Below are 22,938 nucleotides of genomic sequence, written 5' to 3'. Positions count from 1 at the left end.
AAAATAATCAAAAGTGCTCCCGCCTCGTTCCGCTGGAATCTGCATCCCACCGCGGGCTGCAGGGAAACCTTGGTGGTGGGAAACCTTTTCCGTGTTTGCGCTGGCGGGAACCGATTCACCGTGACAACTTTCACATTCCGCTTGCTTTTTACACCAGTCTGAACGCGCCCTAAGCCTGTGTTTTTGGGGGGGGGGGGGGAGGGGGGTGCTAAACACGTACATTTTCTGAGCGATGAGCGTTAGCATGCTAACGCGAGTTAGCAGCCAGCCCAGCGAGCTGGCCCAACCTGCACGCATGCGCATGTCACGTGGGCACACGCCCTACAATGTCTCTTGCATGTCATTGCTGTTTGGACTTTCGAGCGTGCAACTTGCGGAACATGTGTTCCCAAACGGTTTCCTTCCCAGCCTCCCACCCACTAGCTCAACTCATGTTTCTGGCGCACACATGACGGTATCTGTAAAGTCCATGAGAATATATGCTCTCAACTGGTTATGCATCTCTATATATTTAGCATTTGGCGGCTCTACTCAGAGTCATTGGCGGCTCCATGCAGAGGCATTGACGGCTCCATGTGGAGTAGGCCCAGAAAGATTCTGCTTCGGTCGCCTCGATATTTTGCGGCAAAATGTTGCTGCGAAATCGTCGATAATTTGCCGAGCCTGGCACAAGAAAATCGATATTTTGCTTCATTTTGCTCCGGGAAAACGTGTATTGTATCCACTTCCCGTACAATCCCGTACAACGTTCCATAAAAATCGCAAGGTCGGTTTCTCAACACGGGTCTCAACACGCGTGTCCCTGAATTCTTCCAAAATCAAGTCGATCCACAGTGAATCTCAGATATTTCGGTGACATGATCTCGTCCTGGGCAGTGTATCCTGCTGAACGGGTGACAAGGAACAAGGAAATCCAAGCATCAGGCATCGATTTTACCCAACATCTCAATATTTTGCTCCGATTTTGCCGGCAATTTCCGCTCTTTCAATTCTTCGATATTTTGCCGAAAGAATTGCCGGCAGGATCTGTCTGGGCCTAATGCGGAGTCATTGGCGGCTCCATGCGGAGTCATTGGCGGCTCCATGCGGAGTCATTTGGCGGCTCCATGCGGAGTCATTCGGCGGCTCCATGCGGAGTAATTGGCGGCTCCATGCGGAGTCATTCGCCGGCTCCATGCGGAGTCATTCGCCGGCTCCATGCGGAGTCATTCGCCGGCTCCATGCGGAGTCATTCCCCGGCTCCATGCGGAGACATTTGCCGGCTCCATGCGGAGTCATTCTCCTGCTCCATGCGGAGTCATTTGCTGGCTCAGCTGCGAGCCATCTAGCGGCTCCAAGCAGAGCCATCCTACCAGTTTCTCGAATCGGCACTCCCAGCTTAATGCAAAACTCGGTTGCTCTGTTGTGAGGTGGGGGGATGCTAAAAATAAATAAGTTCGAACATTTAGACATACTTTTAGAAATACTACTCTCCTTCTGCCCTTAGTAGGTATTGGAAATGACATTTTGGAAATCCGTCTAATACATTATCACCGGTCAGGATTGCTAACCGAGTGCAGGCGTCTTGCTTGGTGCCCATGCTGCATGAAACTGCTTATCAACGGCCGGCTTCTCATACTCTGCTGCCATGGAAGGTGGTGCAGGCAATGTCGGCAGCATAGAAAACAGTAGAGGTTTAGACAACGACATAGACAACAGCTTTGACATCGACTGTGGTGCAGACAATGAAAGCGACACCGGCAACAGATGTGACACTGACCGAGACACAGGCAAGGATTGTGACGCAGACAACTGCTGCAACAGCGACTGCGATGCAGCAACGATTGCGACAATGACCGGGACGCCGACAAAGGCTGCGAATACTACTGCGACACAGGCAGCGGTTGTGACACAGACAATGACTGAGCACAAATAACGGCTGTGAAAATGACTGAGATGCTGGCAGCAGTTGCGTATCGATAATGGCTGCGACAACGGCTGCAAAAATGGCTGCGACCACGGCTGCAAAAATAGCTGCGACCACTCCTGCGACCACGGCTGCGAAAATAGCTGCAACCACGGCTGCGAAAATGGCTCCGACCACGGCTGCGAAAATGGCTGTGACTACGGCCGCGAAAATGGCTGCGACCACGGCTGCGAAAAATGGCTGCGACCACGGCTGCGAAAATGGCTGCGACCACGGCTACAAAAAAGGCTGCTACCACGGCTGCGAAAATAGCTGCGACCACGGCTGCGAAAAGGACTGCGACCACGGCTGCGAAAAATGGCTGCAACCACGGCTGCAAAAATGGCTGCGACCACGGCTGCGACAAAATGGCTGCGACGACGGCTGCGAAACAATGGCTGCGACCACGGCTGCGGTTGCGACACAGACAACGACTGAGCACAAATAACGGCTGTGAAAATGACTGCGACGCAGGCAGCAGTTGCGTATCGATAATGGCTGCGACAACGGCTGCGAAAATGGCTGCAACCACGGCTGCAAAAATAGCTGCGACCACGGCTGCGAAAATAGCTGCGACCACGGCTGCGAAAATGGCTGCGACCACGGCTGCGAAAATGGCTGTGACTACGGCCGCGAAAATGGCTGCGACCACGGCTGCGAAAAATGGCTGCGACCACGGCTGCGAAAATGGCTGCGACCACGGCTACAAAAATGGCTGCTACCACGGCTGCGAAAATAGCTGCGACCACGGCTGCGAAAATGACTGCGACCACGGCTGCGAAAAATGGCTGCGACCACGGCTGCGAAAATGGCTGCGACCACGGCTGCGACAAAATGGCTGCGACGACGGCTGCGAAACAATGGCTGCGACCACGGCTGCGGTTGCGACACAGACAACGACTGAGCACAAATAACGGCTGTGAAAATGACTGTGACGCAGGCAGCAGTTGCGTATCGATAATGGCTGCTACAACGGCTGCGAAAATGGCTGTGACCACGGCTGCGAAAATAACTGCGACCACGGCTGCGAAAATGGCTGCGACCACGGCTGCGAAAATGGCTGCGACTACGGCCGCGAAAATGGCTGCGACCACGGCTGCGAAAAATGGCTGCGACCACGGCCGCGAAAATGGCTGCGACCACGGCTGCGAAAAATGGCTGCGACCACGGCTACAAAATGGCTGCTACTACGGCTGCGGAAATATCTGTGACCACGGCTGCAAAATGACTGAGACCACGGCTGCGAAAATGGCTGCGACCACGGCTGCGATAAAATGGCTGCAACCACGTCTGCGAAATAATGGCTGCGACCTCGGCTGCGAAAATGGGTACGACCACGGCTGCGAAAATGGCTGCGACCACGGTTGTGAAAAAAGGGCTGCGACCACAGCTGCGAAAATGACTGCGACCACGGCTGCGGAAAAATGTTTGCGATACTGGCTACGAAAATGGCTGCGACCACAGCTGGCGAAAATGGCTGCGACCACGGCTGCGAAAAAAATGGCTGCGAAAATGGCTGCGACGAAGGCTTCGAAAAAATGGCTGAGACGACAGCTGCAAAAAAATGTCTGCGTTGCAAACAGCGGTTGTGACATACATGTAGGCAGCAAATGTGACAACGGAGGCGTCACAGACTGCGACACAGTAAATGGTTGCGAGAACGGAGGCGGCACAGACTGCCAAGACGACTGCGACACAGAAAACGGTTGTGCCAACGGAGGGGGCGCAGACTGCGACGACGCAGAAAACGGTTGTGACAACGGAGGCGGCACAGACTGCGACGATGACTGCGACACAGAAAACGGTTGTGACGACAGAGGCGGCACAGACTGCGACGACGACTGCGACACAGAAAACGGTTGGGACAACGGAGGCGGCACAAACTGCGACGATGACTGCGACACAGAAAACGGTTGCGACAACGGAGGCGGCACAGACTGCGACGATAACTGCTACACAGAAACGGGTTGCGACAACGGAGGCGGCACAGACTGCGACCACGTCTGCGAAATAATGGCTGCGACCTCGGCTGCGAAAATGGGTACGACCACGGCTGCGAAAATGGCTGCGACCACGGTTGTGAAAAAAGGGCTGCGACCACAGCTGCGAAAATGACTGCGACCACGGCTGCGGAAAAATGTTTGCGACAACGGCTACGAAAATGGCTGCGACCACAGCTGGCGAAAATGGCTGCGACCACGGCTGCGAAAAAAATGGCTGCGAAAATGGCTGCGACGAAGGCTTCGAAAAAATGGCTGAGACGACAGCTGCAAAAAAATGTCTGCGTTGCAAACAGCGGTTGTGACATACATGTAGGCAGCAAATGTGACAACGGAGGCGTCACAGACTGCGACACAGTAAATGGTTGCGAGAGCGGAGGCGGCACAGACTGCCAAGACGACTGCGACACAGAAAACGGTTGTGCCAACGGAGGGGGCGCAGACTGCGACGACACAGAAAACGGTTGTGACAACGGAGGCGGCACAGACTGCGACGATGACTGCGACACAGAAAACGGTTGTGACAACAGAGGCGGCACAGACTGCGACGACGACTGCGACACAGAAAACGGTTGGGACAACGGAGGCGGCACAAACTGCGACGATGACTGCGACACAGAAAACGGTTGCGACAACGGAGGCGGCACAGACTGCGACGATAACTGCTACACAGAAACTGGTTGCGACAACGGAGGCGGCACAGACTGCGACAAAATGGCTGAGACGACGGCTGCGAAAATGGCTGCGACGACGGCTTGGAAAATGGCTGCGACCACGGCTGCGATAATGGCTGCGACCACGGATGCAAAAATGGCTGCGACTACGGCCGCGAAAATGGCTGCGACCACGGCTGCGAAAAATGGCTTCGACCACGACTGGGAAAATGGCTGCGACCACGGCTGCAAAAATGGCTGCTACCACTGGTGCGAAAATAGCTGCGACCACGGCTGTGAAAATGACTGCGGCCACGGCTGCGAAAATGGCTGCGATCACGGCTGCGACAAAATGGCTGCGACCACGGCTGCGAAACAATGGCTGCGACCACGGCTGCGGTTGCGACACAGACAACGACTGAGCACAAATAACGGCTGTGAAAATGACTGCGACGCAGGCAGCAGTTGCGTATCGATAATGGCTGCGACGACGGCTGCGAAAATGCCTGTGACCCACGGCTGCGAAAATGGCTGCGACCACGGCTGCGAAAATGGCTGCGACCACGGCTGCGAAAATAGCTGCAACCACGGCTGCGAAAATGGCTGCGACCACGGCTGCGAAAATGGCTGCGACCACGGCTGCGAAAATGGCTGCAACTACGGCCGCAAAAATTGTTGCGACCACGGCTGCTAAAACTGCCTGCGATCACGGCTGCAAAGATGGCTGCAAAAATGGCTGCTACCACGGCTGCGAAAATGGCTGCGACCAGGGCTGCGACAAAATGGCTGCGAAGACGGCTGCGAAACAATGGCTGCGAAAATAGCTACGACCACGGCTGCGAAAATGGCTGCGACCACGACTGGGAAAATGGCTGCGACCACGGCTGCAAAAATGGCTGCTACCACTGGTGCGAAAATAGCTGCGACCACGGCTGTGAAAATGACTGCGGCCACGGCTGCGAAAATGGCTGCGACCACGGCTGCGACAAAATGGCTGCGACCACGGCTGCGAAACAATGGCTGCGACCACGGCTGCGGTTGCGACACAGACAACGACTGAGCACAAATAACGGCTGTGAAAATGACTGCGACGCAGGCAGCAGTTGCGTATCGATAATGGCTGCGACAACGGCTGCGAAAATGGCTGTGACCCACGGCTGCGAAAATGGCTGCGACCACGGCTGCGAAAATGGCTGCGACCACGGCTGCGAAAATAGCTGCAACCACGGCTGCGAAAATGGCTGCGACCACGGCTGCGAAAATGGCTGCGACCACGGCTGCGAAAATGGCTGCAACTACGGCCGCAAAAATTGTTGCGACCACGGCTGCTAAAACTGCCTGCGATCACGGCTGCAAAGATGGCTGCAAAAATGGCTGCTACCACGGCTGCGAAAATGGCTGCGACCAGGGCTGCGACAAAATGGCTGCGAAGACGGCTGCGAAACAATGGCTGCGAAAATAGCTACGACCACGGCTGCGAAAATGGCTGCGACCACAGCTGCGAACAATGGGCTGCGATAAGGGCTGCAAAAATGACTGCGACCACGGCTGCGAAAAAATGTTTGCGACAACGGCTGCGAAAATGGCTGCGACCACGGCCGCGATAATGGCTGCGACCACGGCTGCGAAAATGGCTGCGACCACGGCTGCGAAAAAAATGGCTGCGACCACGGCTGCGAAAAATGGCTGCGACCACGGGTTCTAAAAAATGGCTGCAACCACGGCTGCGAAAATGGCTGCGTCGACGACTGCGAAAAAATGGCTGGGACCACGGCTGCAAAAATGGCTGCGACACAGCTGCGAAAATGGCTGCGAAAAAATGGGTGCGACCACGGCTGCGAAAATGGCTGCGACGACGGCTGCGAAAATGGCTGCGACCACGGCTGCGATAATGGCTGCGACCACGGTTGCGATAATGGCTGCGACCACGGATGCGAAAATGGCTGCAACTACGGCCGCGAAAATGGCTGCGACCAAGGCTGCGACCACGGCTGCGAAAACGGCTGCGACCACGGCTGCAAAAATGGCTGCCACCACTGCCGCGAAAATAGCTGCGACCACGGCTGCGAAAATGACTGCGACCACGGCTGGGAAAATGGCTGCGACCATGGCTGCGACAAAATGGCTGCGACGACGGCGGCGAAACAATGGCTGCGACCACGGCTGCGGTTGCGACAGAGACAACGACTGAGCACAAATAACGGCTGTGAAAATGACCGCGACGCAGGCACCAGTTGCGTATCGATAATGGCTGCGACAACCGCTGCGAAAAGGGCTGGGACCACGGCTGCAAAAATGGCTGCTGCCTTTGGTGCGAAAATAGCTGCAACCACGGCTGCGAAAATGGCTGCGACCACGGCTGCGAAAATGGCTGCGACCGCGGCTGCGAAAATGGCTGCAACTACTGTCGCAAAAATTGTTGCGACCACGGCTGCTAAAACTGCCTGCAATCACGGCTGCAAAGATGGCTGCAAAAATGGCTGCTACCACGGCTGCAAAAATGGCTGCGACCAGGGCTGCGACAAAATGGCTGCGAAGACGGCTGCGAAGACGGCTGCGAAACAATGGCTGCGAAAATAGCTACGACCACGGCTGCGAAAATGGCTGCGACCACAGCTGCGAACAATGGGCTGCGATCACGGCTGCAAAAATGACTGCGACCACGGCTGCGAAAAAATGTTTGCGACAACGGCTGCGAAAATGGCTGCGACCACGGCTGCGAAAATGGCTGCGACCACGGCTGCGAAAAAAATGGCTGCGACCACGGCTGCGAAAAATGGCTGCGACCACGGGTTCTAAAAAATGGCTGCAACCACGGCTGCGAAAATGGCTGCGTCGACGACTGCGAAAAAATGGCTGGGACCACGGCTGCAAAAATGGCTGCGACACGGCTGCGAAAATGGCTGCGAAAAAATGTTTGCGACCACGGCTGCGAAAATGGCTGCGACCACGGCTGCGAAAATGGCTGCGACCACGGCTGCGATAATGGCTGCGACCACGGCTGCGATAATGGCTGCGACCACGGATGCGAAAATGGCTGCAACTACGGCCGCGAAAATGGCTGCGACCAAGGCTTTGACCACGGCTGCGAAAATGGCTGCGACCACGGCTGCAAAAATGGCTGCCACCACTGCCGCGAAAATAGCTGCGACCACGGCTGCGAAAATCACTGCGACCACGGCTGGGAAAATGGCTGCGACCATGGCTGCGACAAAATGGCTGCGACGACGGCGGCGAAACAATGGCTGCGACCACGGCTGCGGTTGCGACAAAGACAACGACTGAGCACAAATAACGGCTGTGAAAATGACTGCGACGCAGGCACCAGTTGCGTATCGATAATGGCTGCGACAACGGCTGCGAAAAGGGCTGGGACCACGGCTGCAAAAATGGCTGCTGCCTTTGCTGCGAAAATAGCTGCAACCACGGCTGCGAAAATGACTGCGACCACGGCTGCGAAAATGGCTGCGACCACGGCTGCGAAAATGGCTGCAACTACGGCCGCGAAAATACCTGCTACCACGGCTGCGAAAAATGGCTGCGACCACGGCTGCAAAAATGGCTGCCACCACTGCCGCGAAAATAGCTGCGACCACGGCTGCGAAAATCACTGCGACCACGGCTGGGAAAATGGCTGCGACCATGGCTGCGACAAAATGGCTGCGACGACGGCGGCGAAACAATGGCTGCGACCACGGCTGCGGTTGCGACAAAGACAACGACTGAGCACAAATAACGGCTGTGAAAATGACTGCGACGCAGGCACCAGTTGCGTATCGATAATGGCTGCGACAACGGCTGCGAAAAGGGCTGGGACCACGGCTGCAAAAATGGCTGCTGCCTTTGCTGCGAAAATAGCTGCAACCACGGCTGCGAAAATGACTGCGACCACGGCTGCGAAAATGGCTGCGACCACGGCTGCGAAAATGGCTGCAACTACGGCCGCGAAAATACCTGCTACCACGGCTGCGAAAAATGGCTGCGACCACGGCTGCGAAAATGGCTGCGACCACGGCTACAAAAATGGCTGCTACCACGGCTGCAAAAATAGTTGCGACCACGGCTGCGAAAATGACTGCGCCCACGGCTGCGAAAAAATGGCTGCGGCCACGGCTGCAAAAATTGCTGCGAACACGGCTGCGACAAAATGGCTGCGCCGACGGCTGCGAAACAATGGCTGGGACCACGGCTGCGCACGGGTTCTAAAAAATGGCTGCAACCACGGCTGCGAAAATGGCTGCGTCGACGGCTGCGAAAAAATGGCTGGGACCACGGCTGCAAAAATGGCTGCGACACGGCTGCGAAAATGGCTGCGAAAAAATGGGTGCGACCACGGCTGCGAAAATAGCTGCGACGACGGCTGCGAAACAATGGCTGCGACCACAGCTGCGAAAATGGCTGCGACCACGGCTGCGACAAAATGACTGCGACGACGGCTGCGAAACAATGGCTGCGACAACGGCTGCGAAAATAGCTACGACCATGGCTGCAAAAATGGCTGCGACTACAGCTGCGAAAGATTGGCTGCGATCACGGCTGCGAAAATGACTGCGACCACGGCTGCGAAAAAATGTTTGCGACAACGTCTGCGAAAATGGCTGCGACCACGGCTGCGATAATGGCTGCGACCACGGCTGCGAAAAGGCTGCGACCACGGCTGCGACCACGGCTACGAAAAATGGCTGCGACCACGGCTTCTAAAAAATGGCTGCAACCACGGCTGCAAAAATGGCTGCAACCACGGCTGCGTAATATGGCTGCGACCACGCCTACGAAAATGGCTACGTAGACGGCTGCGAAAAAATGGCTGGGACCACGACTGCGAAAATGGCTGCGACACGGCTACGAAAATGGCTGCGACCATGGCTGCGAAAAAATGGGTGCGACCACGGCTGCGAAAATGGCTGCGAAGGCGGCTGCGAAACAATGGCTGCGACCACGGCTGCCAAAATGGCTGCGACCACGGCTGCGACAAAATGGCTGCGACGACGGCTGCGAAACAATGGCTGCGACCACGGCTGCGGTTGCGACACAGACAACGACTGAGCACAAATAACGGCTTTGAAAATGACTGCGACGCAGGGAGTAGTTGCGTATCGATAATGGCTGCGACCACGGTTGCGAAAATGGCTGCGACCACGGCTGCGAAAATAGCTGCGACTACGGCCGCGAAAATAGCTGCGACCACGGCTGCGAAAAATGGCTGCGACCACGGCTGCGAAAATGTCTGCGACCACGGCTGCAAAAAGGCTGCAACCACGGCTGCGACAAAATTGCTGCGACCACGGCTGCGAAAAATGGCTGCAACCACGGCTTCTAAAAATGGCTGCAACCAAGGCTGCGAAAATGGCTGCAACCACGACTGCGTAATACGGCTGCGACCACGACTGCGAAAATGGCTGCGTCGACGGCTGGGAAAATATGGCTGGGACCACGGCTGCGAAAATGGCTGCGACACGGCTGCGAAAATGGCTGCGACCATGGCTGCGAAAAAATGGGTGCGACCACGGCTGCGAAAATGGCTGCGACCACGGCTGCGAAACAATGGCTGCGACCACGGCTGCGACCACGGCTGCGACAAAATGGCCGCGACGCTGGCTGCGAAACAATGGCTGCGACCACGGCAGCGGTTTTGACACAGACAACGACTGAGCACAAATAATGGCTGTGAAAATGAATGCGACGCAGGCAGTAGTTGCGTATCGATAATGGCTGCGACCACGGCTGCGAAAATGGCTGCGACCACGGCTGCGAAAATGGCTGCGACTACGGCCGCGAAAATGGCTTCGACCACGGCTGCGAAAAATGGCTGCGACCATGGCTGCGAAAAGTGCTGCGACCACGGCTGCAAAAATGGCTGCTACCACGGCTGCGAAAATAGCTGCGACCAAGGCTGCGAAAATGACTGCGACCACGGGTGGGAAAAAAATGGCTGCTACCACGGCTCCGAAAATGGCTGCGACCAAGGCTGCGACAAAATGGCTGCGACGACGGCTGCGAAACAATGGCTGAGACCACGGCTTCGACACGGCTGCGAAAAAAGGGCTCCGACCAAGGATGCGAAAATGACTGCGACCGCGGCTGCGAAAAAATGTTTGCGACAACGTCTGCGAAAATGGCTGCGACCACGGCTGCGATAATGGCTGCGACCACGGCTGCGAAAAAAATTGCTGCGACCACGGCTACGAAAAATGGCTGCTACCACGGCTTCTAAAAAATGGCTGCAACCACGGCTGCGAAAATGGCTGCAACCACGGCTGCGTAATATGGCTGCGACCACGCCTACGAAAATGGCTACGTCGACGGCTGCGAAAAAATGGCTGGGACCACGGCTGCGAAAATGGCTGCGACACGGCTACGAAAATGGCTGCGACCATGGCTGCGAAAAAATGGGTGCGACCACGGCTGCGAAAATGGCTGCGACGGCGGCTACGAAACAATGGCTGCGACCACGGATGCCAAAATGGCTGCGACCACGGCTGCGACAAAATGGCTGCGACGACGGCTGCGAAACCATGGCTGCGACCACGGCTGCGATTGCGACACAGACAACGACTGAGCACAAATAACGGCTTTGAAAATGACTGCGACGCAGGGAGTAGTTGCGTATCGATAATGGCTGCGACCACGGTTGCGAAAATGGCTGCGACCACGGCTGCGAAAATAGCTGCGACTACGGCCGCGAAAATAGCTGCGACCACGGCTGCGAAAAATGGGTGCGACCACGGCTGCGAAAATGGCTGCGACCACCGCTGCAAAATGGCTGCAACCACGGCTGCGACAAAATTGCTGCGACCACGGCTGCGAAAAATGGCTTCGACCACGGCTTCTAAAAAATGGCTGCAACCAAGGCTGCGAAAATGGCTGAAACCACGGCTGCGTAATACGGCTGCGACCACGACTGCGAAAATGGCTGCGTCGACGGCTGCGAAAAAATGGCTGGGACCACGGCTGCGAAAATGGCTGCGACACCTCTGCGAAAATGGCTGCGAACATGGCTGCGAAAAAATGGGTGCGACCACGGCTGCGAAAATGGCTGCGACGATGGCTGCGAAACAATGGCTGCGACCACGGCTGCGAAATGCCTGCGACCACGGCTGCGACAAAATGGCTGCGACGCTGGCTGCGAAACAATGGCTGCGACCACGGCAGCGGTTGCGACACAGACAACGACTGAGCACAAATAACGGCTGTGAAAATGAATGCGACGCAGGCGGTAGTTGCGTATCGATAATGGCTGCGACCACGGCTGCGAAAATGGCTGCGACCACGGCTGCGAAAATGGATGCGACTACGGCCGCGAAAATGGCTTCTACCACGGCTGCGAAAAATGGCTGCGACCACGGCTGCGAAAAGTGCTGCGACCACGGCTGCAAAAATGGCTGCTACCACGGCTGCGAAAATAGCTGCGACCAAGGCTGCGAAAATGACTGCGACCACGGCAGCGAAAAAAAATGGCCGCTACCACGGCTCCGAAAATGGCTGCGACCAAGGCTGCGACAAAATGGCTGCGACGCCGGCTGCGAAACAATGGCTGAGACCAAGGCTTCGACACGGCTGCGAAAAAAGGGCTGCGACCAAGGATGCGAAAATGACTGCGACCGCGGCTGCGAAAAATGTTCGCGACAACACCTGCGAAAAGGGCAGCGACCACAGCTGGCGAAAATGGCCGCGAGCACGGCTGCGAAAAAAATGGCTGCGACGACAGCGGTTGTGACATACATGTAGGCAGCAAATGTGACGACGGAGGCGGCACAGACTGCGACACAGCAAATGGTTGCGAGAACGGAGGCGGCACAGACTGCCAAGACGACTGCGACACAGAAAACGGTTGTGCCAACGGAGGGGGCACAGACTGCGACGATGACTGCGACACAGAAAACGGTTATGACAACGGAGGCGCACAGACTGCGACGACGACTGCGACACAGAAAACGGTTGTGACAACGGAGGCGGCACAGACTGCGACGATGACTGCGACACAGAAAACGGTTGTGACAACGGAGGCGCACAGACTGCGACGATGACTGCGACACAGAAAACGGTTGTGACAACGGAGGCGGCACAGACTGCGACGACGACTGCGACACAGAAAACGGTTGGGACAACGGAGGCGGCACAGACTGCGACGATGACTGCGACACAGAAAACGGTTGCGACAACGGAGGCGGCACAGACTGCGACGATAACTGCTACACAGAAACTGGTTGTGACAACGGAGGCGGCACAGACTGCGACGACGACTGCGACACAGAAAACGGTTGGGACAACGGAGGCGGCACAGACTGCGACGATTACTGCGACACAGAAAACGGTTGCGACAACGGATGCGGCACAGACTGGGACGATAACTGCTACACAGAAATTGGTTGCGACAACGGAGGCAGCACAGATTGTGACAAAATGGCTGCGACGACGGCTGCGAAAACGGCTGCGACAACGGCTGCGAAAATGGCTGCGACCTCGGCTGCGATAATGGCTCCGACCACGGATGCGAATATGGCTGCGACTACGGCCGCGAAGATGGCTACGACCACGGCTGCGAAAAATGGCTGCGACCACGACTGGGAAAATGGCTGCGGCCACGGCTGCAAAAGTGGCTGCTACCACTGGTGCGAAAATAGCTGGGACAACGGCTGTGAAAATGACTGCGACCCCGGCTGCGAAAATGGCTGCGACCACGGCTGCGACAAAATGGCTGCGACGACGGCTGCGAAACAATGGCTGCGACCACGGCTGCGGTTGCGACTCGGACAACGACTGAGCACAAATAACGGCTCCGAAAATGACTGCGATGCAGGCAGCAGTTGCGTATCGATAATGGCTGCGACAACGGCTGCGAAAATGGCTGCGACCACGGCTGCGGAACTGGCTGCGACCACGGCGGCGAAACTAGCTGCAACCACGGCTGTGAAAATGGCTGCGACCACGGCTGCGAAAATGGCTGCGACCACGGTTGCGAAAATGGCTGCAACTACGGCCGCAAAATTTGTTGCGACCACGGCTGCGAAAACTGGCTGCGACCACCGCTGCGAAAATGTTTGCGAAAACGGCTGCGAAAATGGCTGCTACCGCGGCTGCGAAAATGGCTGCGACCAGGGCTGCGACAAAATGGCTGCGACGACTGCTGCGAAACAATGGCTGCGAAAATAGCTACGACCACGGCTGCGAAAATGGCAGCGACCACAGCTGCGAAATATGGGCTGCGATCACGGCTGCGAAAATGACTGCGACCACGGCTGCGAAAAAATGTTTGCGACAACGGCTGCAAAAATGGCTGCGACCACGGCTGCGAAAATGGCTGCGACCACGGCTGCGGAAATTGGCTACGACGACGGCTTCTAAAAAATGGCTGCAACCACGGCTGCGAAAATGGCTGCGTCGACGGCTGCGAAAAAATGGCTGGGACCACGGCTGCAAAAATGGCTGCGACACGGCTGCGAAAATGGCTGCGACAATGGCTGCGAAAAAATAGGTGCGACCACGGCTGCGAAAATGGCTGCGAAAACGGCTGCGAAATACGCTGCAACCACGGCTGCGATAATGGCTGCGACCACGGATGCGAAAATGGCTGCGACTACTGCCGCGAAAATGGCTGCGACCACGGCTCAACCACGGCTGCGAAAATGGCTGCGACCACGGCTGCAAAAATGGCTGCTACCACTGCAGCGAAAATAGCTCCGACCACGGCTGCGAAAATGAATGCAACCACGGCTGGGAAAATGGCTGCGACCATGGCTGCGACAAAATGGCTGCGACGACGGCTGCGAAACAATGGCTGCAAACACAGCTGCGGTTGCGACACAGACAACGACTGAGCACAAATAACGGCTGTGAAAATGACTGCGACGCAGGCACCAGTTGCGTATCGATAATGGCTGCGACAACGGCAGCGAAAAGGGCTGGGACCACGGCTGCGAAAATAGCTGCAACCACGGCTGCGAAAATGGCTGCGACCACGGCTTGGAAAATGGTTGCGACCACGGCTGCGAAAATGGCTGCAACTACAGCCGCGAAAATGGCTGCGACCACGGCTGGGAAAAATGGCTGCGGCCACCGCTGCGAAAATGGCTGCGACCACGGCTGCACAAATGGCTGCTACCACGGCTGCGAATATAGCTGCGACCACGGCTGCGAAAATGACTGCGCCCACGGCTGCGAAAAAATGGCTGCGAAAAAATGGCTGCGACCACGGCTGCGAAAATGGCTGCAACCACGGCTGCGACAAAATGGCTGCGACGACGGCTGCGAAACAATGGCTGCGACCACGGAAAAAATAGCTACGCCCACGGCTGCGAAAATGGCTGCGAAAAAATGGGTGCGAAAAATGGGCTGCGATCACGGCTGCGAAAATGACTGCGACCACGGCTGCGAAAAAATGTTTGCGAAAATGGCTGCGAAAATGGCTGTGACCACGGTTGCGATAATGGCTGCGACGACGGCTGCGAAAATGGCTGCGACCACGGCTGCGAAAAAATGGCTGCGACCATGGCTTCTAAAAAATGGCTGCAACCACGGCTGCGAAAATGGCTGCAACCACGGCTGCGTAATATGGCTGCGACCACGACTACGAAAATGGCTGCGAAAATGGCTGCGACCACGGCTGGGAAAAAATGGCTGCAATCACGGCTTCTAAAAAATGGCTGCAACCACGGCTGCGAAAATGGCTGCAACCACGGCTGCGTATTATGGCTGCGACCACGACTACGAAAATGGCTGCGTCGACGGCTGCGGAAAAATTGCTGGGACCACGGCTGCGACACGGCTGCGAAAATGGCTGCGAAAAAATGGGTGGGACCACGGCTGCAAAAATGGCTGCGACGACGGCTGCGAAACAATGGCTGCGACCACGGCTGCGAAAATGGATGCGACCACGGCTGCGACAAAATGGCTGCGACCACAGCTGCGAAACAATGGCTGCGACCACGGCTGCGAAAATAGCTGCGACCATGGCTGCAAAAATGGCTGCGACTAAAGCTGCGAAAAATGGGCTGCGATCACGGCTGCGAAAATGACTGCGACCACGGCTGCGAAAAAAATGTTTGCGAAAACGGCTGCGAAAATGGCTGCGACCACGGCTGCGATAATGGCTGCGACCACGGCTGCGAAAATGGCTGCGACCACGGCTGCGAAAAAAATGGCTGCGACCACGGCTACGAAAAATGGCTGCGACCACGGCTTCTAAAAAATTGGCTGCAACCACGGCTGCGAAAATGGCTGCAACCACGGCTGCGTAACATGGCTGCGACCAAGACTACGAAAATGGCTGCGTCGACCGCTGCGAAAAAATGGCTGGGACCACGGCTGCGAAAATGGCTGAGACACGGCTGCGAAAATGGCTCCAAAGAAATGGGTGCGACCACGGCTGCGACCACGGCTGCGAAAATGGCTGCGACCACTGCTGCGACAAAATGGCTGCGACGACGGCTGCGACCACCGCTGCGGTTGCGACACAGACAACGACTGAGCACAAATAACGGCTGTGAAAATGACTGTGACGCAGGGAGTAGTTGCGTATCGATAATGGCTGCGACCACGGTTGCGAAAATGGCTGCGACCACGGCTGCGAAAATGGCTGCGACTACGGCCGCGAAAATGGCTGCGACCTAGGCTGGGAAAATGGCTGCGACCTAGGCTGCAAAAATGGCTGCTACCACTGGTGCGAAAATAGCTGCAACCACAGCTGTGAAAATGACTGCGACCACGGCTGGGAAAATGGCTGCGACCACGGCTGCGACAAAATGGCTGCGACGACGGCTGCGAAACAATGGCTGCGACCACGGCTGCGGTTTCGACACAGACAACGACTGAGCACAAATAACGGCTCCGAAAATGACTGCGACGCAGGCAGCAGTTGCGTATCGATAATGGCTGCGACAACGGCTGCGAAAATGGCCGCGACCACGGCTGCGTAAATGGCTACGACGACGGCTGCGAAAATAGCTGCAACCTCGGCTGCGAAAATGGCTGCGACCACGGCTGCGACCACGGTTGCGAAAATTGCTGCGACCACGGTTGCGAAAATGGCTGCAACTACGGCCGCAAAATTTGTTGCGACCACGGCTGCGAAAACTGCCTGCGACCACCGCTGCAAAAATGGCTGCGATCACGGCTGCAAAAATGCTGCTACCACGGCTGCGAAAATGGCTGCGACCATGGCTGCGACAAAATGGCTGCGACGACGGCTGCAAAACAATGGCTGCGAAAATAGCTGCGACCACGGCTGCGAAAAAAATGGCTGCGCCCACGGCTGCGAAAAATGGCTGCGACCACGGCTGCGAAAAAAATGGCTGCGACCACGGCTGCGAAAAATGGCTGCGACCACAGCTTCTAATAAAATTGGCTGCGACCACGGCTGCGAAAAAATGGCTGCGACCACGGCTGCGAAAAAAATGGCTGCGACCACGGCTGCGAAAAATGGCTGCGACCACAGCTTCTAATAAAATTGGCTGCAACCACGGCTGCGAAAATGGCTGCGTCGACGGCTGCGAAAAAAGGGCTGGGACCACGGCTGCAAAAATGGCTGCGACACGGCTGCAAAAATGGCTGTGAAAATGGCTGCTAAAAAATGGGTGCGACCACGGCTGCGAAAATGGCTGCGAAAACGGCTGCGAAAATGGCTGCAACCACGGCTGCGATAACGGCTGCGACCACGGATGAGAAAATGGCTGTGACTACGGCCGCGAAAATGGCTGCGACCACAGCTGCGACCAGGGCTGCGAAAATGGCTGCGACCACGGCTGCAAAAATGGCTGCTACCACTGCCGCGAAAATAGCTGCGACCACGGCTGCGAAAATGAATGCGACAACGGCTGGGAAAATGGCTGCAACCATTGCTGCGGCAAAATGGCTGCGACGACGGCTGCAAAACAATGGCTGCGACCACGGCTGCGGTTGCGACACAGACAACGGCTGTGAAAATGACTGCGACGCAGGCACCAGTTGCGTATTGATAATGGCTGCGACAACGGCTGCGAAAAGGGCTGGGACCACGGCTGCGAAAATGGCTGGGACCTTGGCTGAGAAAATAGCTGCAACCACGGCTGCGAAAATGGCTGCGACCACGGCTGCGAAAATGGCTGCGACCACGGCTGCGAAAATGGCTGCAACTACGGCCGCGAAAATGGCTGCGACCACGGCTGCGAAAAATGGCTGCGACCATGGCTGCGAAAAGTGCTGCGACCACGGCTGCAAAAATAGCTGCTACCACAAAATAGCTGCTACCACGGCTGCGAAAATAGCTGCGACCAAGGCTGCGAAAATGACTGCGACCACGGGTGCGAAAAAACGGCTGCGACCACGGCTCCGAAAATGGCTGCGACCAAGCCTGCGACGAAATTGCTGCGACGACGGCTGCGAAACAATGGCCGCGACCACGGCTTCGACACGGTTGCGAAAAAAGGGCTGCAACCAAGGTTGCGAAAACGACTGCGACCACGGCTGCGAAAAAATGTTCGTGACAACGGCTGCGAAAATGGCTGCGACCACAGCTGGCGAAAATGGCCGCGACCACGGCTGCGAAAATGGCTGCGACCACGGCTGCGAAAAAAATGGCTGCGACGACGGCTGCGAAAATGGCTGCGACGAAGGCTGCGAAAAAATGTCTGCGTTGCAAACAGCGGTTGTGACATACATGTAGGCAGCAAATGTGACAACGGAGGCGGCACAGACTGCGACGACGACTGCGACACAGAAAACGGTTGTGAAAACGGAGGCGGCACAGACTGCGACGACTGCGACACAGAAAATGGTTGTTACATCGGAGGCGGCACAGACTGCCACAACGACGGCGACACAGAAAACGGTTGTGCCAACGGAGGGGGCACAGACTGCGCCGACGACTGCGACACAGAAAATGGTTGTGACAACGGAGGCAGCGCAGACTGCGACAATAACTGCTACACAGAAACCGGTTGCGACAACGGAGGCGGCACAGACTGCGACGATGACTGTGACATAGAAAACGGTTGCGACAGCGGAGGAGGCACAGACTGGGACGACGACTGCGACCCAGAGAACGGTTTTGACAACGGAAGCAGCGCAGACTGCGACGATGACTGCAACACAGAAAACGGTTGCGACAACGGAGGCGGCACAGACTGCGACACAGAAAGTCGTTGTTACATCGGAGGCGGCACAGACTGCCACGACGACTGCGACACAGAAAACGGTTGTGCCAACGGAGGGGGCACAGACTGCGCCGACGACTGCGACACAGAAAATGGTTGTGACAACGGAGGCGGCGCAGACTGCGACGCTGACTTCAACACAGAAAACGGTTGCGACAACGGAGGCGGCACAGACTGCGACGATGACTGTGACACAGAAAACGGTTGCGACAACGGAGGAGGCACAGACTGAGACGACGACTGCGACACAGAAAACGGTTGCGACAACGGAGGCGGGACAGGCTGAGACGATGACTGCGACACAGAAAAGGGTTGTGACAACGGAGGCGTCACAGACTGCGACGATGACTGCGACACAGAAAGTGGCTGCGAAAAATGGCTGCGACCACGGCTTCGAAAAATGGCTGCAACCACGGCTGCGAAAAAGGCTTCGACCACGGCTGCGAAAATTACTGCGACGACGGCTGCGAAATAATGGCTCGACCACGGCTGCGAAAATGGCTGCGACCACGGCTGCGAAAATGGCTGCAACCGCGGCTGCTACAAAATGGCTGCGACCACGGCTGCAAAAATGACTGACCACGACTGGGAAAAAATGGGTGCGACCATGGCTGTGAAAAGAGCTGGGACCACGGCTGCGACAAAATGGCTGTGCGACGGCTGCGAAACAATGGCTGCGACCACGGCTGAAGCTGACGAGTTCAAAAGGTAGAACACCTTTGCCCGTGTCGAGATACTTCGGATTTTCTGTTTGCTGCATATGGTGCCCGCTCGGGACAGGGCCGTGTGCCGGTACGCGATCAGCGTCTTTACCTGCGTGTTGCTCTTATTGTAAACTCGATAGGTACACCTTCACCTTATCAACATTGCGAGTATACTGCACCCCGCTTATCGAACTTGCGCTAGTGCGTGTACTTGAACACATCTCGCACAAATAATCACCAACCACGGTAGATATACAGTTTTTGCTTGCACTTCTTGCTTGTACGTAGCAAACATTCTACTTTTCAAGACAAACTCCACAAGTGACAGTTTTACCTCCATTACGGTTGCTATTCTCTTGAGGACCAACGCATATGGCCGATTGGTTTGCAGGCCTGCCTGCGAATCATCAGGTCCCGAGTTCAAGACCCGCGCTGGTAGCAGGGAGCGCGTAAAAAGACTTTTTATTACGCGTGTTGAACTATCCCGATACCCACGGTCAACTGGGTACTCACAGCACGGAGTGAGAGTAACAAGGATGCAGTTTACAGGGTTATGGGCTGTTACACGCCCGATTGGTTGAGAGATTAACCTGCTCTCCCCTGACTCACTTGTGAGGTCTGCATCCGCCACTAAGGTGAACAGGCATAGTGGTGGCCTGCGGATGCGAAGGCTAGTTTGTGTGTTTCTGAACATTCAAGCGATGCCGACGCGGATCCCGAGAATATTATTATTATTATTCTCTTGATGTTGTCCAATAGCTCGATCCCTGCTCTGGTGAAGGCCACACTCAGGTCTGCCTTTCTTCACTTTGCCGACATCAGCGGGATGCGGCTTGGGATGCGGATTTGGATCCGGCTTGGGATCCGGTTCGGTATGCGGCTTGGTGTCCGGCTTGGGATCCGGCTTGGGATCCAGCTTGGTATCCGGCCTGGGATCCGGCTTGGGATCCGGCTTGGGGTCCGGTTTGGGTCCGTCTTGGGATCCGGCTTGGGATCTTGCTTGGGATCCGGCTTGGTATCCGGCTTGGTATCCGGCTTGGTTTCCAGTTTGGTTTCCAGCTTGGGGGTCCAGCTTCGGATCTGGCTTGGTATCCAGCTTGGTATCCGGCTTGGTTTCCAGCTTGGGGTCCAGCTTGGGGTCCAGCTTGGGATCCAGCTTGGTTTCCAGCTTGGGCGTCCAGCTTGGGATCTGGCTCCACGGACCAATTTTAGAAATGCAACAGTGTATAGAGAAAATTCCGGCATTTCATGATTTTTGACATTTTAACAGCAATTTATTTTTCGGCACGCGGTCAATACTACTGCATCACCAAAGCCGATTTGAAAAGTTTCCTCAGCATTTTTATTTCGGCATTTCGGGTTGGTGCCGTATAGCTGAAACTAAATAGCTGCAGGGGCGTCGGACACGCAACAGTCACTACGGTATTGACCGTACCACTATTTGCCGCAAGTACCCCGTGAATCAATAACATGTGCTGATTTGGGCTCTGAATTTCCAAACATTTCGGCTCCACCACCCCTCCGTCACGCGTAAATTGTACAGTTCAGATAGCTGACCGTACTACACTAAATCACGTTCCGACACCCAGCTGAGCTGAGTGTAAATAGTTACCCGGTTTATACCCTTTAAACAGTGACTGTACAATAGCCTTCCACATTTCATACCAGAAGGACATGCAAAGTCATGCACTTCACAGCAAGTGCACTGCATGGCGACAAGCAAAGTCATGCACTTCACAGCAAGTGCACTGCATGGCGACAAGCAAAGTCATGCACTTCACAGCAAGTGCACTGCATGGCGACAAGCAAAGTCATGCACTTCACAGCAAGTGCTCTGCATGGCGACAAGCACAGCATGCACACTCACAGCCCTAGCATGCAAAACAGTCCGAGGAGTTGTCATATGTAGCAGCATCCAACCAGCAACAACACATTCAAACTTTACAGCGAACTGTACGACTGTAGAAGCCAGCTAATAATACCGTACCGGAACGTCGTACATGACTAACGGGTACTCGTTTGCTAACGGATCAGCAGGTAAACAGACGGCTACTCGGGTACTCGGATCACCCCTTTCGACCCTAGTATACTTATCTTCTCCTTTCCTTTCCAGAACAAAGGACTGTTTCATCCTCACAGAAGTGATGGGAGAGCAAGTCGGCCTCGAAGCACAACTAAAATTGCAGCTCGTGAGCCTTTTTACGGAAGCTTACTGTAATGAGGGCGCGTGTGCACTTCTGTTGCTTTTCAACGGCGCATTTCTGAGCAAAGTGAAATGCACCCCCTTCCAGACCTCTTCAGCTATTGTCAAAATCATGCTTTGGCAATGCACCGGGGCCTGTGGGTATCAGGATTTCCTTGTGGGTTGATGGTTCACATCTTACCAGGCATGGGTTTGCATGCAAATGGAATTGGTTGGATTCAACCCATTCAATGCATGTATACCCAACAAAGATTGCAAGGTTTTTAGTTTCGTGTGCGATTCATTTAGCTTCCCGTCCTTTCCATACTAGTCATACCCAACATTCATCATATTGTGAGAGCCGTGGGCCAATAGCCCCGGTGAGAAGGCAGTCTTGCCTGTTCATATGGTGAAGTAAAATAAAGAAACAACAACATTAGTGTCATTTTTAAAATTTAGATCTCTGTTCTCATTTTCTCTTTGTGTGTCCCACTGTGAAGGTGTCCTGATTGGCTGCTTGCTTCTCTTCTGTCCCCTGTTGCTGACAGGCTGCAATGGTAAGATATATTATGGTGGATGAATTTGGTTCTGGCAATGTCATTATTTTCATGTGTGTCAGATGTCAATGTTGTTTGCTTCCCTGATGTTTGTGTGAAGGCTAATGCAACTGCAGCATTGTGATAGTATTGTCAGGTCATTGTCATTGCTGGTAGTGATGTATTGAGTTAACATTGTGATAGTATTATCAGGTCATTGTCATTGCTGGTAGTGATGTATTGAGTTAACATTATGATAGTATTGTCAGGTCATTGTCATTGCTGGTAGTGATGTATTGAGTTAACATTATGATAGTATTGTCAGGTCATTGTCATTGCTGGTGGTGATGTATTGAGTTAGCATTATGATAGTATTGTCAGGTCATTGTCATTGCTGGTAGTGATGTATTGAGTTAGCACTGTGATAGTATTGTCAGGTCATTGTCATTGCTGGTAGTGATGTATTGAGTTAACATTATGATAGTATTGTCAGGTCATTGTCATTGCTGGTGGTGATGTATTGAGTTAGCATTATGATAGTATTGTCAGGTCATTGTCATTGCTGGTAGTGATGTATTGAGTTAGCACTGTGATAGTATTGTCAGGTCATTGTCATTGCTGGTAGAGATGTATTGAGTTAGCATTATGATAGTATTGTCAGGTCATTGTCATTACTGGTAGTGATGTATTGAGTTAGCATTGTGATAGTATTGTCAGGTCATTGTCATTGCTGGTAGTGATGTATTGAGTTAACATTATGATAGTATTGTCAGGTCATTGTCATTGCTG

General features: G+C 55.0%; 1 protein-coding gene across 1 annotated transcript in view; it reads left to right on the top strand.

Annotated features, from left to right (window-relative positions):
• The window catches only part of LOC135811952 (uncharacterized), a 47,328-nt gene that overhangs the window by 5,365 nt on the left and 19,025 nt on the right, over positions 1–22,938 (top strand). The window contains exon 3 of the mRNA XM_065325230.1: positions 22,114–22,170. Coding sequence (XP_065181302.1) covers positions 22,114–22,170 — 57 coding nt within the window. The remainder of the gene's footprint in view (positions 1–22,113; positions 22,171–22,938) is intronic.

This window comes from Sycon ciliatum, chromosome 3, assembly GCF_964019385.1.
Source record: "Sycon ciliatum chromosome 3, ocSycCili1.1, whole genome shotgun sequence".
Lineage (NCBI taxonomy): Eukaryota > Metazoa > Porifera > Calcarea > Leucosolenida > Sycettidae > Sycon > Sycon ciliatum.
The sequence above is the reverse complement of the archived record's forward strand: the minus strand, read 5'-3'. Positions and strand labels throughout refer to the sequence as shown.